At 40.1% G+C, this 19,481-nt stretch overlaps 1 protein-coding gene across 1 annotated transcript in view; it reads left to right on the forward strand.

The window, feature by feature from the left end:
* Positions 1–19,481, forward strand: part of EPS15 (epidermal growth factor receptor pathway substrate 15) — a 54,441-nt gene that overhangs the window by 32,660 nt on the left and 2,300 nt on the right. The window contains exons 14-24 of the mRNA XM_060276910.1: positions 2,442–2,603; positions 4,189–4,386; positions 6,140–6,337; positions 8,670–8,750; positions 9,210–9,300; positions 11,175–11,210; positions 12,539–12,669; positions 13,536–13,605; positions 14,953–15,029; positions 16,397–16,559; positions 17,142–17,308. Of these exons, the coding sequence (XP_060132893.1) occupies positions 2,442–2,603; positions 4,189–4,386; positions 6,140–6,337; positions 8,670–8,750; positions 9,210–9,300; positions 11,175–11,210; positions 12,539–12,669; positions 13,536–13,605; positions 14,953–15,029; positions 16,397–16,559; positions 17,142–17,308 (1,374 nt within the window). The remainder of the gene's footprint in view (positions 1–2,441; positions 2,604–4,188; positions 4,387–6,139; positions 6,338–8,669; positions 8,751–9,209; positions 9,301–11,174; positions 11,211–12,538; positions 12,670–13,535; positions 13,606–14,952; positions 15,030–16,396; positions 16,560–17,141; positions 17,309–19,481) is intronic.

The following is a 19,481-nucleotide window of genomic DNA, read 5'->3' on the forward strand; positions in this document are numbered from 1 at the left end:
TTGAGTTCATTGAAATTACCCAGGCATAAGTGATACTAAGATTGCATCCTAACCTATGCTGTAGCTGGAGGGGTGGGGACTCCAGAGCATTTAAATGTTGAGCAAAAGCTGCTTTTGCTTAAATTTAAAAATCTGTCCAATTTGGCTATCGTCATTCAGTGGCAACCCCTTATTTGTTGAGCATTACAGTCTTTTCTGGTGAAACACAATCAGGCAGTGTCTTACACAGAGCAGTTTATTTGTGAGCAGTTTTTTCTGGCTAGATGATGTGAAATCTGTTTTCATAAGGTGATGAGAAGTGCACTTCTTTTTAATGATAGCAAAAAGTGAAGCCTGAAATGGGCCATTTCTTATAAAGTAAAATCATATTTCTCTAAACATTTTTAATGGTTATTGATTTTTCTTTTCCTTTAGTAGCCCCTTGTTATAGAAGCCATATAGTACCGAAATTTGATTAATAGAAAATGAATTAAAGGATTTGAAAGGGGTGGTGTGGCTGATCTTCTTGTCTTCATGAGCTAGGGCAGAATTTTCAATTAGGAATTGGAAGTGGCAGTCTTTCTTTTTCTTTTTTAAATGGATTATGGACTGCTGCAATGCTTATTCCTCTAAATTTACCTATTCAGTTATGTTAAGTATGAAAACTAAAACTACAGTTTTCCCCAAGAAACTTGTTGAAATACAATGTTAGGAGGCCTACCGTAGGATTGTTTGCTTTTCTCCTAGTGAGTCAAGCTTTGGTAGGAAAGCAGATATTTTTAATATGTGTGTGAGAGTAAGGCTTCCTTTTATTTATTCCAATAATAAGAATGCTTTACATATTTGAATTACAAGTTAAGAACTTTCTGTTATGTTTTATGTTTAGAGGCACAAAGTTTTTACTTCAGACTTCCTGCCTTAGTATGCATTGAAACAAGGCTCAAGATGAGCCTTGATCAGAAATGAAATAGTTTCCATGAGTCATATGTAGCTTTAGAAAGGGTGAAACTGGACATTAAGAGAATGGCATTTCAGACACTCAAAATGAGTTGTGCAAATGAATGCAGTATTTGCTGAAGTGGAGTAAATTGAAATGAGATGATATGTGCTGTAATTAAAGAAATATATGGACTTAAATGTGAAAGCATTCAATACTTCATTTAATACATCATATAGAAAAAGCATTGATCAGATTGAAAGGTGGCTGTTCTTCTATAGATCTGTTTTCACATCTATGAATCTAATTTCCTTTTCGTAATTAGGTTTCTAAAGTAAATTATCCTTGCTTGTTTTTATTTTGGAAAGGTTGTTTTGATCATCTCAAAATGCTATGCTTAATAAACTTCAAAAAGTGTAGCTTTATTTAACCTTGCTTGCATGCATTACTCTAGCAATATATTGTTTTGTGGGCATACAGAGCAAGCTTGTGGAATATTCTCCTTAATTCAAGTGTCTTGTGTAATACTTTCCACCACTTCCAATGCATTTTTGGGTTTGAGTTTCTTATTTCATGCTGCTGTGCTGTATTTCATTCTACTGTAGAATGTTTAGCTTTATTTTTGAATGAATATAGATTACACAGTACATGACTTGTACTGAATGTAGTATCATTTTTCTTATTATATGTGGTATGTGTCTTTTGGAATAATTTAGAGCTAAACTCTGCTCCTAACATAGAGTTTGTGCCCCTATACATAATCCAGTCCCGGTAGTGTTCCTCCTGCCTCCCCACATTTGGGGTCCAAATCCCTGTTTATTATTTTTCCCCATGAATACTATAACTAGTAATTCTAACCACCTTTAGTGCTGGCACGTCTGCGGTGAGACATTCTCCTTGTGCCAGGGAGCCTTGATGGCATAAGCGCAGAGGTGGGGTACCTCAGGCCTGGGGACAAAATTTGACCCTCAGGATTCTTCCCAGGCCATACTCTCACTGGCTCTCCTTCACCCCCTCCTTGATTTTCCTTTTATCTGGAATGTGTGCTTAAATAGTAGCAGAAATAGGAGAAATAGTACTGAATCTTAATATCTATATTTTTGAGGTATATAATTTTTTCTCATCCCATACCCTACCAGCTTTTGGCCAAATGGAGCTTCTACCCAAAGCCCTATGCAATACAATGCCAGTTACTAAGCCACTGAGGATATCGGCTAACAATTTTTCTGAACATGTTACAGTACTTACTTTGTTCCTTTTCATGTTTTTGTTTTTAATACTGTTTCAAATTCTTCTTTCTGAAAATGTGCCATATAAACATCATCTGCTTCATTTTTGTCATAGAAAACAATTTATATGCTTTCTATCTTGTTTTCTTTGATTTTTCCATTGCCTCCCACCCCTTCCATTTTTCTTTGTATATCATATGGTCTAAATCTTCAAACTGTCATACTTTTAATGGGCCTTTCATTGGACATGAATACATTAAGTGTTTTTTTAAAAAAACTTATTTGCAAAATTCCAGGATCTTCAAGAAGAAGTAAAAAGGGAGAGCAATAATTTGCAGGCGCTGTTGGCTCAGAAGCAGGAAGCAGAGGAAATCCTTAATAATCTTGATGACGAGAAAGCCAAGCTGGAACAGCAACTTAATGCAATCCGGCAGAAATGTGCTGAAGAAGCTGATTTGGTAGGCAGTGGTAGCTCACTTGTGAAAACTCCCCTAAGTTTTTTGCAGCTCTTCACTGGAGCAATAGTAATATATATATATATATATATATATATATATATATATATATATATATATATATATATATATGTAATGTGAAAAGGAAAATAGCTGGAATGGGAAAATGTTGCTGTTCTCACATTATAAAGAACAATTGACTGAAGATTACTTAATTTATTTCAAATTTAAGCCTTAAAGTGAGGGGAAGGGATATTGCCATGATTGCAATGTAACTCTTATTGGCATGCTTCAATGTTATGGTGCTGTTTTAAGGTCAGTTGCTATTAATGCTGGCCTAAGTTTGGACGTGGGTGGCGCTGTGGGTTAAACAACAGAGCCTAGGGCTTGCCGATCAGAAAGTTGGCGGTTCCAATCCCCGTGATGGGGTGAGCTCCCGTTGCTCGGTCCCTGCTCCTGCCAACCTAGCAGTTTGAAAGCACGTCAAAGTGCAAGTAGATAAATAGGTACCGCTCCGGCGGGAAGGTAAACGGCGTTTCCGTGTGCTGCTCTGGTTCTCCAGAAGCGGCTTAGTCATGCTGGCCACATGACCTGGAAGCTGTACGCCGGCTCCCTCAGTCATTAAAGCGAGATGAGTGCCGCAACTCCAGAGTCAGTCACGACTGGACCTAATGGTCAGGGGTCCCTTTATCTTTACCTTTAAGTTTGGATGGGCACAGTCTTAAGAGTCTCATGCCCAAAGCAATTCCTTTCTAAAACATAACATCATATTCCTACAAAAGAAAAAGAAGAAATAAATATAAAGTTGTGGTTTGGCTAACCCTGTCATAACAATGTAGTGCTCTCCAGATGTTATTCGGACTGCTTTGCCCAAGCATGCATAGTCAGTGGATCAGAACTGATGGAGATTCTGCTCTCCAGGTACTATCAGATCATCAAATTAGCTACTTTTTAATTGTAGTATGCTCAGGTGTGGTAAAATCTAATAATGAGTAAGCTTGAAAAGTCACTGGCTCAGTTCAGAATCATGCGCCAAATCCTCAGAATCATGGTGTGGAAGATCAGGAATGTGCTACTTGCGCTTGTACTCTTTTCTGTTCCCTTTATTGAGCAAGCAATGATTCTCCATTGCATTTGAAGGGGGCAGACTATGACTTCTTTTTAAACAACAATAAATGGGAATATATTTCAGTCTGCAAAAGATGAAGGAGGCAGACAGCAACACATTCCTGATCCTCCGCAAACTGGTTTTGCAGATCAGGAACATTGCATTTTAACCGACCAATTCAGATGCCATAGTGGGAATAGTGTTTGTGCTGTCCAGCTCCCTTCTTTTATTTATGCAGTGGAAACCGTGCTTCCGCAAGTACTTCTTCCATAGTAAATAGCCATACTGCTGTAATAGGGAATTTTTTGAAACCAGAACCTACTAGAACTAGCATCATCTGTTCCTAAAGGCAGATCTTATGGAGTCTATATTCACCAATTCAAATTAATATGTACCTGTAATTAGACATACTACTTAAAAAAAAATTTTTTTAGGGCGAAGTTGTGTAGTTTTTAACTTATTTTGCTTTCCGTTCTGCAGATCTCATCACTAAAGGCAGAAATAACTGATCAGGAGTGCAAAATCTCCACATATAAAGATGACTTGAATAAAGCTCAAGAAGAGCTTGGCAGGCTGCAGCAGGAAACAGCAGAGCTAGAGAAGTGTGTCGAGACGGGGAAATTGCAGCTGGGGCCTCTTCAGGAGGGTCTTCAGGAGTCACAACAAGAAATCACTTCTGTAAGGAAAAATGAGAACCAATTTTTCCTTGTTGCCTTTTCTACCCGTCCCCAAATTTTGCTGTTTGAACCAGCCCCCCTCCCCCAATTTCACTGATACCTAGCAAGGATTATCACAACTAACTCTGCTATTTAAAACTGAAAGAGCAGCTTCTTTTGCCACAGAACAATCAGGAGTGCTCTTTAAGGCTTTAAATTGTGCCTTCAGCCTCAACTGTGCCCATGGCAGTCCATTACTTAGGACATTCTAGCTCTTTTATTTGCCTTTGAAAAGCTTAAATTCATAGTTGTCATATGCTTTGGTGGACCAGGAAGATATGAATTCAAATACTAGCTTGGCTACAAAGCTTATTGAATGGTTTTGGGTCTGTCACTGTTCCTTAGAAAGACATACCTGCCTGTGTGGTTGTAGGGACAAATGAAGGAAGTTCTTTGGTGACAGGGCTGAGTAGAAATAATTGTGTAGCTACTCGCCGCTAAAGCGAGGATTTGGTGAGATAGTAAGAGTGACATTGTGTATTCCCTAGTTCACTGGATACACTCCTGTTTCATGGAGCTTTCTCTACTACCACTGTCAATCACTTGTTGCAGTTTGGCTTCTTTGAATAAACCAGGAGTAAGGGACCCGTGGTCTTCCTGATGTCATTGGACAACAACTCCCATCGTCTCTAGCCAATGACCATGTTGGATGGAGCTAAAAGGGGTTGACGTCTTAACAGCATCTGGAAGGCCAAAGGTTCCTCATCTCTGAAACAAACAATCTTTTTAAACTCAACACAGTCTGGCCTGATTCAGACCTAATGACAAACTGCAGGATGCTTCCAATCTCTTCCTTGCAGCCACACTGGATAAGGGTGGGGAGCACTTGCCCCTGAAGCTCAAGCTGTTTAATTCCTGTAGTTCTGGGTTCTGTCTAATCTGGAACAAAATATACTTTCCTTGGATCACCTGGTAGTATGTTAGGATGCTGCAGCATTAATCTTCCCTTTTTACTGGAGCCTCTTTTTTTGCACTGAAGTACTTAATACATGGGTGGCGCTGTGGGTTAAACCAGAGAGCCTAGGGCTTGTCGATCAGAAAGTTGGCGGTTCGAATCCCCGCGATGGGGTGAGCTCCCATTGCTCGGTCCCAGCTCCTGCCAACCTAGCAGTTCGAAAGCACGTCAAAGTACAAGTAGATAAATAGGCGGGAAGGTAAACGGTGTTTCCGTGTGCTGCTCTGGTTTGCCAGAAGCAGCTTTGTCATGCTGGCCACATGACCTGGAAGCTGTACGCCGGCTCCCTCGGCCAATAACGCGAGATGAGCGCCGCAACCCCAGAGTCGGTCACGACTGGACCTAATGGTCAGGGGTCCCTTTACCTTTACTTAATACTGAGGAGTGTGCAAAAGAGTACTATAGTCGTTGCAGAAATTGTGCTTGGTCAAAACAGGCATTGCAAAGCAAATTGCCCAAGTGGTCAGAGTTTCTATTGACCGTTGTGTATAAGCGGCATATTTACAGATTAAGGACCATCCTAATTTTTGCTCATTTTTGAGAGGTTGAAGTACTTGAGTTCCCACTCAAGTAAGGGGGGGTGGGATACAGAACTTATTTGCAAGAGACATAGGAGAGTTGCTCACTGCAGCCTTTTAACACCCCACAGAAGAAACTAAAATGAAAAGAGGCATGCAATACCTTAAATATGTGTGTTGGGTAGAACATTGCATATGCTATTTTTATGTTGTTAAGTATATTTATTCTTTTCTCTTCACAGGTGCAAACAAAGCTATTTGAACTCAAAGAGCTGGAAAACGGCCTCTTTAACTGGGAGCTTCAGCCACAGAACACACTACTTAATGGAAATGGCAATCATTCTAGCCTCAGCAACAGCAGCAGTGAAACTGCTAACTTTAATGAGAATGCCGAAAGAGAGAATTCAGCAGATTCTGAACAAATAAATCATGAACCTCCTGTGAGTATTGGGGTTTTTGGTTTTATTAAACAATTAGATGTAAAACACATTATCAAGCTTGGGTTTACAAAATAAGCAAGCCTGTCTGCCAATAAGGTTTCTGTTCAAAAGTCAATATTTATTATTTTGAGATGCTTTTATAGATTGGTGCATTGTTTATCCTTTTCCAATATGCTGCCCTCTGCCAACTAGTTCATAGAGATTTGTGGGAATGTGCTACTTCAGTTTCTTGTATTTGTTAACGCTATTCAGAGACTTCTGTGTTCAGAATTATATTTGGGGAGGAGGCCACAGTGTATGAGACCATATGTTTCCTTCCTTCAAAGTTCCATTCTATTGAAGGTATTTTTCATTTTTTTGTTAAGCTCTCAGTGTTGAAGATGACAACGTTTTTTACCTTAATGTTCTCAAGGCATCAGAAATGGCAGAACTGGTAAAATTCTTAAGTCCATATACCAAAGCTCTTTCCAAGTTCCTTTTTATCATTTGAGGTAGGTCTACATCAGTAATGGAGAACCTGTGGCCCTCCAAATCTTGCTGGACTGCAACATGATTCCTATTGGCCATGCTGGTTTGTTTGGGGCTGATGGGAATTGGGAGTCCAGCAACATCTGAATGGCCACAGGTTCCCCATTGCCTGGTCTACATCTAATTGCAACCTATCCCAACTAAACATTGATAGCATCGCCCACCTTTGGGGAATGTTACAATACAGTTAAAATATGCAAATTTCCTTAGTGCTTTGGCCCCAAGTATTCCGATGTAGCTCTTAGTGATAATTTAATTGGCCACTTTATGTTGGATACAACCAAATAACGTTGGTTTGGTTTTGTGTCTTATTGTCCTTTCCAGATGTAATTCTCAGATGTTTCCAGAAACAATAAAGCACATCCCTTTTTATATAATGTGCTTGCCCACTGTCTACTTGTACTTGCTTTTAAGGATGATGTTAGCTGTTGCTTACAAGGTTCACTTTTTAAAATAACACATGAGTTCGCATGAGCAGCATTGGTGTTGAAGGTGAATGTGTGCCAGAAATGAACATATTGTGAACAGTAATTCTGTAAACAATATTGCTATATAGACTTGTCACTAATGGTTAGATGTGCTCACAAATTGAAATCATTACCTTAGTACGTATCTCTTCTGACTTCCGTCTCTTAACTTTTGTATATTGTATATTGTATACAGTGTAAACAGAAATTTAGCTCAGTCAGTAGAGCATGAGACTCTGAATCTCAGGGTCATGGGTTTGAGCCCCATGTTGGACAAAAGATTCCTGCATTGCAGGGGGTTGGACTAGATCAGTGTTTCTCAACCTTTTTTGGGCCACGGCACACTTGTTCCCTGAAAAAAATCACGAGGCACACCACCATTAAAAAAGTTAAAAAATTTAACTCTGTGCCTATATTGACTATATATAAAGTAATTCTCTTTATATATAGGCCATTTGTTAATGCCCTTTGTTGACTTTAAGCCTGGGTGGCTCTTTTCAATTTTTTTTCTCCTTGCCACACAGTACAAACATTCTCAGGCGTTTTGGGGGAAGGAGACTCCGGCATTAGGCCCAAAGGCCTCAGGGCCACTTACAGCGCTGCTAAAAGGCAGAATGAAAAGCCCTCGGGTCGAGGGGAGCTTCGCAGGGGCCCCGACTCCGCGACCCAAGAGGGAACGAGGGTGCCACGCGGGGCTCACAGGAGACCCTCCCCTCGAGAGGAAAGAGTGTTTCTCTCCCCCCGCCAGACCTCCCTCCCTCCCTCCCCTCAGAGGTACCACTTTTCGGGCGCAGCGAAGGCCCGTTCCTCCCTGCGCACCCCAACCGCCGCCGGAGGGCCATAGCCAACGCCGCCTCCGCTCCGCGCCTGCTCGGCCTGATCCCGGGCCGCCTCTCCTGCCCGCCTCGCTTACTGCATGGTCCCTTCCAACTCTGGCGGCGGTTGGGGTGCGCAGGGAGGAACGGGCCTGCTCTCCGCCTTCTCGCGCTCTAGCCTGGCCGGCCAAGGAGCGCTGTGCTGCGCTCGCCACTCGCGGGACTAGACTGGAAGCGAGTGCGAACGTCGGAGCGCGCCCTCCCTTTCCGGCTTCCTTTCCGGTGGGTCAGTGTGTTGGAATGGCGGCCGCCAGGCACGTGACAAGGCAGCAAATCGCCCTTCTCGTCGCCGAACGCCGCGGCACACCAGCCCCCGTCTCGCGGCACACCAGCCCCCGTCTCTGCGGAACAGCGGTTGAGAAACGCTGGACTAGATGACCCTTGTGGTCCCTTTCAATTCTGCAGATCTGTGAATAATTCTATGGATCATTCTCTGTGTAAACATACTTTCCCCCTCAAAAGGCCAGGAATAGCCCAGAAACAACACATATAGAAGCAGAAGCAGAAGCAGCGGAGGTTGTGCCACCAGATGTTACCAAAAAAGTGAGTACGTCGGAAAATACGGTAGTATTGTATGAAATTTAATGCATTCCTAAATTCTGCAGGAATGAGTGTCAGGTTAGTGAAGTAATTTCGTGCTGACTCACTGACTTGGATCTAGAGTAGCCCTTTTGCAAATGGAACTGTCTATCCATTGAGTTTTTCCAATTCTTCCTGCAGATTCCTGCAGACTTCTGTGCTATCTCCAACCAAATGAAGCAGGGTTGTTTTTTTGGGGGGGGGGGTGGAATTTGAGAAAATTTTTCCTTTGTCCTCTCCCTCCCAACCCCCAGTGAGTGAAAGATTGAATTCTACTTTAGACAATTAGAAAGTGGGATGGATCCCGTGAAGTTACATCCTTCTCATACTTAATTCAATGTATGTAAAATGAGTGTAATTACTGACGTCATAGATGGGATGAGAAGTTTTGTACAGTTGTGCAATATATTTCTTTCCTACTAGGGAGATCCATTTAATGAAGAATCCCATCAGCTCTCTGATCAGGCTGAAGGCTCCAATTTAGACTTCTTTGAGGCTGACCCCTTTGTTGGTAGTAAGTTATATTTCATTCTGTTTGTATTTATTGTTTATGACTACTTTTGTGTTATCTGTAATTACGTAATTTTTTCATGTTGGAGGTTGCCTTGAGCATGGTTTGCCTTGAGCAAATAAAATGATATATGTATGTAGCCATTCATTGAAAAAAGTGTTTAATGTCATTAAGCTGAATTTCCATTAGGTTATAAGAACATCTATCTATAGATAGGGAGAGATATTCCCGCCCCCCTACACACACACACTCTGGCGTGGAGTGCTTAGCACTGTCTGGGAATGTGAAGAAACAACAACAAAAAGTGATTCTGAACCCATCATGCCAAAAAATGGGTGAAGCAACACCAAAGTCACATTTCAGTCCGGTATCCCAAAATCAGTGTGGATCCCCACCTTGGGATGATATCTTGAGAGGTGGCTAAACCTATGCAAAAGAGGGTGAAGTCGCACCAAAGTCACATTTCAGTCTGCCATCTTGATTCAAAATGTTGTTTGGCATCCAAATGTCAATTAAGAGTGCTGCCCCCTTCCCAGGAACCCTCAAGAGAGAGCCTAGAGAGAACAAATAAACAAATGGACACAACATTTCCTAAAATATATACAGTAGTAGATATGGCACAAATTGATATTCTCTAAAGGCTTGGTTTTCATTCTAAAATTTTAGGTCAGTTCTGGTACTGTTCAATTTAAGTCTGTCTGAGCAGTTTACAGCTAAATACAATAAAATATAGAAAAGAAACAAAAGAGATAAATGAGAATAAAAATAAAAGAGCAAAGGATAAGGGGAAAACTTCAGTGAAAATTCTAATTCAATTGAAAGGTCTTGGGGGAGGTGGGGGAGGAAGGAACCCTACCTTGGGCAGGTTTTCCTTTTCGCTCTTTTTTGTTTTCTCAACATCACCTTTCCCCCTTGCTATCTCCAGTTTTCAAAATTGCATGTGCATTGTTGATAGACTTTTGTGTTTAGGAAGTAAAATAACTGGTATGAAGAACCTTCTCTGTGGTTACCATGCAGTGATGTGTATTTGGCTAATATATTTCTTACTAAATGAGGGAAATAACAGTAGGAAAATGATTCTTTTAAAATATTGATACTTTTGAATTGCTGTTTTGACCATCTTGTGGTTAGCATGATTTGTGAGGTGAGTCTTGGCAGATTGTGAGGGCCTAACCATGTGTGTTGCATACTAATGCATATCAAAGTGCTCTAACTCTGGGGTGTGGGAGGGAGAGCATAGCCAATACCTTTTTGAGAACTGGGAATTTAGAGCAGAGAAATAGCAGGGACAGAAATGTTTTAAAAGCCCAGTGCCTTTCCCAAGGTTTCAATAAAAGTGTGTGCATCCTTGCCACTCCAGGGAGCTGTCACATGAAGAAGAGGATAAAACCAGCCCCATAGATATCAGTGCCACAAAAGTGAGCAGTCCTTTGTTCTTTTCATGATGCTTCTCCCTTTACCTCCTAATAGGCAAGCTCATCTCATTTTGAAACTGTATGAGAGCACTGAAGAAGAAAACAAGGTTGCACTTAGTTGTAGGAGCTGTTCAAGTGGTTCTGTGCAGGGATGCAATTCCTCCCATGTCCTTTGATGTCGAAGCTCATAGCATGCATACATGAGAGCTTCTGCAACACAGTTAGGTGAAAGAAATGAAAGGAGGATGAAGAGCAGATAAAAAAATTAGGTGAGTGGGAATACAGGTTGAGCTCTCGTAGTATCCCATTAATTTCCTGTGTTGCATACAGCTGACTAGGGTAAAACTGCACAGAACCATTTGACACTCCTTCACAGGTAAATAGAGGTTTGTTTTTGCCCCTAAAGGTCTGTACAAGTGCTAGGGAAAATATTTACATGTGATGTTTCACTCTTTAAAATAGGTGATCCTTTCAAGGATGACCCTTTTGGGAAGATTGGTGAGTTACCTTTTTTTAAAAAAGTTCACAAGCAGGACATTTGAGGAACTTGTTGGGGACTGTAATATTTTATTTGGAGTAGAAATGGAAGAACTGGAGTTCTATATAAGTTCAGCCTTAGCAGGTTTCCCAAAGAAATGTTACCTGTGATGGATAACTCAATTACATTAGGCTATGGGAAATGTTGAGCTTAGAACAAGGAGTAACCCAACCTTGGGCACACAAATCTCCTAACATCAGAAAGTGCTATGTCTATGAAGTGCTTGAGGCTGAGACCCAACATCTTCTACTAACTGGCATGTGGTTATGGCATCCTATTACTTGCCTATTTGTACCATTTAAAGGAAGCAGAAGGGAGTTCTCCAGAGGTTCTGTGAACAGATTTTGGGATGGGGAAATTCAGGAATTCAGTCCAAGCTTACCAAGCAGCGAGAGAATTCTAAATGTTGTTGCTATGAGATGTGTTTTCCTTCCCTTCTCCCAGTGTATTGAAGGCATTTTCTTCAGAACCTTTTCATAATGTTTACTCCCTTCTGCTTTTTGTTGATTAATGGTGTGGTCATCTTTGCCATCTTCATAGAGGGAATTGCAGGTGGGGAGAGGGTTGTTGTGCTCTGGTTCTGCTTACCAGCTGGTCTCTATAAGAACAGGATGCTGGACTAGATGGGCTTTTGGCCTGATCCAGGAAGGTGGGTTCTTGGGTTCTTACCTTCTCTGCTTTTAAAACTGCTGAACATTCACACACACCCTCTGCCAAGCTGATGTCCCTAGAGAATGTTATCGCTTCCCTCCATGCACCCTCAAATTTTCCTAATTATTTTTTAACACTTCTTCCTGCTTCAAGCTTTTAGAGGTTAGAAGGTATTTATACAATGTGTTTCTTGTACATGCAAGCGGCCCTAGCACTAACCCTTCAACAAATTTTGATGTGTGATTCAGGCAATAAATGATATTAGCTTGTAAGCAATTATGTGGTGCCATGGACTGCAAAAGAGGTAGTTGAAGCAGTAGCTAAAGTTCCTGTTAGCAGGGTGCATATCCAAACATGTCAAAGCATATGCTCATGTAAGTGAATACTCAGAGAAGGGAAGGACTGCTTACATTGACATTTTGTGTAAGCCATATTTAGGTGAACGCTTCAAGTGAGAGGAAGCGTAAAACAAGTTCGCCCCTAAACTGGGTCTTTGTGCAAAACAGAGCATTGTAGTAGATAGGCACTACTTAAATGAGCAAGATTACTCTGCATGTAGTTCTATAAGAGAAACATTTTCAGCAAGTGAATGCAAAACATAACTTCAGTAATAAATCTTGACTTGCTTTTCTTTAAGATCCTTTTGGTAGTGATCCTTTCAAAGGTTCAGATCCTTTTGCAGCTGACTCCTTTTTCAAGCAATCATCCACAGATCCTTTTGGAAGTATTGACCCCTTCAGTGCAACCAGCAACAGCAATAATTCCACGGTAAGTCTGGAAGAAGTACATGTATACTTGGGGTATTGAACTGAAGCACCATCATAGTATTTATATAGGGAATTCTGCTAGTTTCTCTAACTCAACGAACATGTGTATTTTAAATGCAATAGGCTGTTAGACATTGATCTCTGCAGCTGTATTGCCATTCTTCTATGACATCTTGAAGTGAACTGCTTCGCCTAGAGTCTAGAAATATTAGATCATATGAATAGAGAGGTGTGGTAACAGGAAATGGTCAGAATTACTGTTCCCAGTTCCCATTTTTAAAGAAGGCTTTACTTACTTGGTAGCTACTTTGATCCATGAAAGATGTAACATAATATAACCAGCACTTGACTGTGTAACGGTTCAGGTGATTTCTGCAGAGTGCTAGTATTTTTAAAAACTTTGAATGGATAGCAGCTGGGCTTTGGTTGACATAGCCAGTAATTTATCTGAGGTTCTGTTGAGACTTAATAAGTACCTCTGGAACCTGGCAGCTTCAAACAATACATTTGTTTTAATACTACTGATTTGAAAGTAATTTTCCAGATAGTTTAAGTAACAATGCCTGGAAGGAATATACTTTAAAAGGCACAAGGGACAGCTGAATGTTCAAATTTCAATCTAATGGGTGATTGGTTTCTTAAAGAAAGAAAGAAATCTCTGCCTTCATGGGAGATTGATGCAATTTTTGAGAGCAAAACTAATATTTTCTGTACTCTTCAACAAATAATTAAGGATGACATTAGCATAGGATTTTTTTTAATAAAAAAATTAAAATATTGACCCTTTGGCAAATAATAGCTTATCTAGTTAATGCTAAGAATCTTGATGGTTTGAAGCAAACAGCTTTAATGGATTTTAACTTTTAGACAGAAACACTGAAGTATAATGATCCTTTTGCTCCTGGTGGAATTGCTGTTACTACATCAAGTGATACAGGTAAGGTTTGAAGTGGGTTTTCAAGCTGTGGCTTCTGGTGATCATGGCCTATGGCTTAGCATAATATCTGAACTGAACGTTTCTCCTCATGGAAAATTCTGTGCTTAGATAGGAATTAACAGAGTGAAAATGAAAGCAGATAAACACCTTCAAACTATGACTTGTCTGTGTTTGGCAGCTCAAATTCATGATTTGGGTTCTGAGCTACCGTATGGTTAATACATAATGAGCCTTGGCACTTTTCAGGCACATGCAAAGAACACAACTTAACACAACTAAAGTTGTACAAACCTACACAAAATCATCCCACAATGCTTTTCTGTGGCTGCAGATCTAGTGTTGTAACAGAGATTGAGTTAACAGAGAACCCAAATGCATTTCAGTTAGATGCATAATGAAGAGAGCTTTGTAAATGACCATTTGTCTGCTTAGTTAAGATAACCAACTTATGGGAAACAATTGAAGTTGATGCTTGCCACTCAGTTCAAATGATTGACATAGAGGTATAAACAGGAGGGCTGATACTATTTTTGTGAGCTAAAACTTAATTTGCAAATCTGGATAAAGATGTACCCGTTTCTGGGAGCAAAAGGGGATTATGGCTATCTCCCTTTTGCCCTGCTAGTGCATTTGTAAAAGTAGATACACCATTTGATCTGATTCAGCAAGGTAATATTTATATTCTTGGTTGTGACAATGTACTAATGCATTGCTAAATATATGGCATGCAATCTGAGGTTTATTTCACTGATATAGTAGCCTGGCTTACCATTCAGTTACCAAAACTGGGACACAGTAAAAGAACCACCCACCTTGAGACTTCATTTCAAATCATGTTTATAACACTTCCATGAGATCTGCATGTTTTGTAAGAATTCCGCAAAGCTGTTTTATAACTATTGCTCTTTAACAGTGTATCCAATACTGTAGGGAACAAGGCTTGATCCTTATCAAATCTCATTGGTTTGAATTTGAATGTGAACTTTGAGGAGCTGACTTAGTATGACAAGAGTAACATTTATGCCACCTTGTGAATTTACTTCTCCTGAGTTCTTTTACCACCTTGTAGTTTTAATTATAGTAGTTAAGTATTATTATTATCATTATTATTATTATTAAAATTTCTATACCACCCTTTATCCAAAGATCACAAGGTAGTTTATAATATAAAATCACCAGATACATAACATAAATAAGATTATGGTGGTGAGGCTATCAACCCTAACTGGGTGTTGCCCATAACTGGTGTAAGATCCAAAAGATTCAATGTAAAATAGACTCATCTCCTCTCTTGTCTAGCTTTTGTTAGTCAATGAATTAACTTTTCTTCTCTCTTACTTATTTTAGCTACAGATCCCTTTGCCTCTCTGTTTGGAAATGAATCATTTGGAAGCGGCTTTGCTGACTTCAGCACATTGTCAAAGGTAATTTGAAATGATTAATGTCTGTGGAAAAAGCATAAAATTGCTGCAGTAACCAACACACTAGAGGCTCCTACATACGAGGATACAAAACACAACTTTAGCAGATGCTGAATTTAAATCAACAGGTCATGACTTCTCAGATTGATTCCCCATTTTGAGCTGCTGTGAGCCTCATTATTTCTGAGATTACTTGCTTTTGTGAATTGCCATGAGCACAATTCAATTAATGGAAAACTACACCTACTATGAGTATAGGCGCTTGCATAGCCTCATTGACTGCCTTACTTTCTTCTGCTTCCATTCCAAGATTTATATATCCTTTTTAGAGTGTTTCTGAAGATGCTATATTTGAATTCTTCTCAATAGGAGGGTAGTCAAGCAAGCAAGCAAGAAATGAAAATTGCTCCAATTGTAATCATAATTGTAATTTATTTTTAATACCCTGCCCATCTGACTGGGTTGGCTTCCAACCAAAATACAGGCAAAACAGCTAAACAACAACAATATCAAACATTAAAAGCTTCTCAAAACAGGGCTGCCTTCAGATGCCCGTGTCATGTGGAAGCTATTCCACACACATGTTATTATACATCAGGCATATCCAACAGGTAGATCGTGATCTACTGGTAGATCACTGGATGTCTGTGGTAGATCGCTGGTAGATCAGTGGCTCCCCCCAAAAGAAGCTAAAAAACTTTGGCTCCCCCCCCCAAATCAACAACTTTGCTCTGCACCCCTGAAATGACCTGAACCACCAAAAACAGGGCTTTCCTTCCTTAAAAAAAAGCTCCATATCGCTTCCTTCCTAACTAAAGAAGCTCAACAAATTTGACCTGAACCCCCCAAAAGGCGATAGATCACTGCCAGTTTTTAACTCTGTGAGTAGATCACAGTCTCTTGGGAGTTGGTCACCCATGTTATACATGGAATAGCTCTCACACAGTTCTGTTTTTCTCGTGGTGATCATGCTGCTTGTGCAGCGAATCCAGCCCCATCTATTATATAAGAGCAACAGAACATGTATGTGACTAGTTCTGACTATTGCAGCTTGTATACAAGACCACAAAAGTTACTAGCCTGCAAAAGCGTTTAGTAGCCTGCTGTGTTTCTCTGCTTGGCACAAATGAAAGTCCTTTTTTTTGGTCCTGCCATAACTCTCCAAGGCACAGGAATATAATTTAAAAGTACACAAACATCTGCAGACACCTGCAGTTCACCAGTGCATGAACTCCTGTTTTTTATGGCACTTTAATAGCACTGTTTTATGGTAGAAAAGGAAAATGATACCCACGTCCCCCCTGCAAGCTATGTTGTTAAGCAAAACAGTAGCTTTTTCTGTTTTTTGTTGCTGTTCGTTTGTTTTTTAGGCAAATAATGAAGATCCATTTAGTTCATCTACAACAGGCTCTGTCAACAATGTGGTCATAACTAAAAATGTGTTTGAGGAACCTCCAGCCAAAAATGAAGATGTACCTCCTGCTTTGCCTCCTAAAATTGGAACGCCTACCAGACCTTGTCCTCCCCCACCTGGTAAGAACCAGTACTAAGTGTTTGTGTGCTACTCTTTGGTTTAAAGATGTCTTTATGGCTGTAAGAGAGCAAAGAGCTTCTAATTTAGTAACCAACTAATTCCTATACTACTTCTATTTCTTACATAATTTTAAGTTGTCCTTCTTAATTTAGGTAATCCTTACTTAGATACATGTTGGGAGCCATAAATTTGGAAGAGAGGCTGTAACTTTTAAATTGCTGTGACAGTGCTACTGTAGAAGCTGGTTGCTGGGTAGTTTATTGAATTTGATAAAGCAAGCTGGTTTAAACCAGTTTTTAAAATAGATTAAATTAAGCATTTTTTAAAAAAATTGAATGAAAGAACTGGCTCTTACCCACACTGAACCACTTACGAAATGGGGAAAAAATTGGGAAGAATGTACATACAAACAAACCCTGAAAAACGTGAAATCAGATTAATTTATGACTACCAGCACTAAGGATTTTTGTGTGGGGTTTTTTGGCTATATAATGAGATGGTGTAACCTAAAACACTATTGTACACTGGATAAATATTTCTGCCACACTCATAATCATGCTAAAGTGATTATTTTGATGTAGGAAAAAGGCCTATCAACAAATTGGAGTCTTCGGATTCCTTTAAACTGAATGATCCCTTCCAGCCCTTCCCAGGCTGTGATGGTTCCAAAGAACAGGAAGCTGACCCATTTGCTCCCACTGGTGTGTGCAAAGAGATGGACACCAGCAATTTTGCTAATTTCAGTGCTGTAAGTAAACAGGATGGGGAGGCATCAAGCTAACTCTAATGACTTATTTTTGTGAAGAACAGTGAACATTTCAGACTTAAATTGAGTGAAATGGGTTTCATACCGCAATGCAACGATGTAGCACATATTAACGTTAGTAGTGCCTCTCTAAAAAAAAGGGGGTACGTTACCACTTCCTTCTGGGACAAATGCAGCCAGTTGCAGCAGATTCATAGTTGCACATTTATGTATTATTTAGCTTCACGTGAATAATTGTTACCTTTCCCAGTCTTCGTACAAAGCTGTAAGTACACATTGTGCTTCAGGGTTTAATGTCTGTACAGTATATCAAACTGCAGTGCATCATTTATCTTCAAAGCATATGTTGAGGTCACAGTTAGGCAGTTAGAAAATAAGCAGCATAGCCTCTACATTGTACTTGCAGCTACCATTTGAAGGCTTAATCCCCTGCAAGATTCATAATTACAAATTGATAGTGTGACAAGGCAATCTTGTCCCTGAGCTCCTTTTTTGGCAACCAGCCATACATCTAGACCCTGCCTGGTGCCTCCGCTGTAAGATTAGTCTGCGGGAAGAGCACAGGCCCAGACAACTGAGGCAAGGCATCTTAAAGGCCAAAACAATAAAAGGGGGAACTACTGAAAGTAAACATCCTCGTTGTACAGAGCACTTCAAGATAAGGCACAAATTTGTCAACTTGGCATGCCACCCGTCGCCCGTTAGTGCTGAGTGATCTGTAAATGAATGAACAAGTACAATGCACATGAAAGAGAGATGTTATTTTCCAGGGAGCACAGAATTAAATTTCAAGTACTTGAAGGTAGGAAACATAGAGCAATCAATCAATCAACACTGTTGTGAGTTAGTTAGTGAGAACATGTATTTATGTCAGTTTTTATCCTGCCTTCCTACAACTGTGCACCCAAGGAGGAATGACAAAGCAAGCTGTTAAAGGCATAAATAGATGAAGCTATCTGCCACCAGCAGCAGAGCACACGCAGCAGCCTGAAGGTCTGTCTTAACAACATCTTCATCTGCTAGCAGAAGGTCACTAGACTGGAGGCTAAACAGGCTTCTTTAAGAAGGGAGTTCATCAGCCATTGAAAAGACCATTTCTTGCATCCCCAGCAAACCTGGTGTTGACTGGATGCAGAAAAGGGTGCTCTCAGAAATATTACTGGCCAGGCAGACTTATATTGGAGGAGGTGGTCCTTCAATCAGCCAGGTCTTTAAAAGTCATAACTAGCATACTGAATTCTCCCTGGAAACCAATATTCCTAGTAACTGGCTCCTGATCAATAGCCTGGCTGTATCATTCCAGAATACCTATAGCAGTTACTTTTCAAAGACTGCTTCCTATAGAACACATGACAGTAATCTAATCAAGATGTAACTAAGACATGTGTCAAGATGGCCAAATCAAATGAATGCAGTTGGTACACCAGCCTCAGCTATGTAAAAATCTCTTTCTTTCTTTTATATCCCACTTTGCCTCAAAGGATCTCAAGGTGGTGTACATCTCTTCCTCCCCATTTTATTGTCACAACAATCCCAAGAGGTAGGTTAGGCTGAGAGTAAGGGACTGGCCCAAGGTTATCCAGTGAGCTTCATGGCTGAGTGAGGATTTGAACCCTGAGTGAGGTTTTGATCCTAAGTCTGACACTCCCAACCACTACATCACACTGGCTCTCTGTGCCAGCACCTGACAAAATGAACTGTGTTGCATGTTACCATAACATTTTCCTTAGTAAACAGAATCATCTTTATATCTTACTGCTCTGTTAATCAGTGGCTCATAGCGGTGGTGGGCTTGGTATTTCTTAACTTGCTTTATTGAATGATGGTCACTGGGATGTAAACCTTAGGGGAGGAACAGTAACGTGCTCTTGATTATTTTGAAGGCCTTTCTTTAATTAAATCTGTGTACTTGAATTGTTGGGTGGTTTTAAATAAGCATTATATATATAATATAATCATTCTCTTTAATTAACTTAAATATACTTTAAAGTAACTCTGCCAAAGATCCAATAGTCCAAACTCTTACAATGGACTTGCATCTTTGCAAGCTACATCAAATGCACACTTTCAATTTTCTTTGAGTGTTTGGGGCAAATGAAAATATTATTTTTCTCTTCTTAATCAAACAATTGAAACATTGAACTAGATAAATCAT

The sequence above is a fragment of the Zootoca vivipara genome, chromosome 7 (genome assembly GCF_963506605.1).
Source record: "Zootoca vivipara chromosome 7, rZooViv1.1, whole genome shotgun sequence".
In the NCBI taxonomy this organism is placed as follows: Eukaryota; Metazoa; Chordata; class Lepidosauria; order Squamata; family Lacertidae; genus Zootoca; species Zootoca vivipara.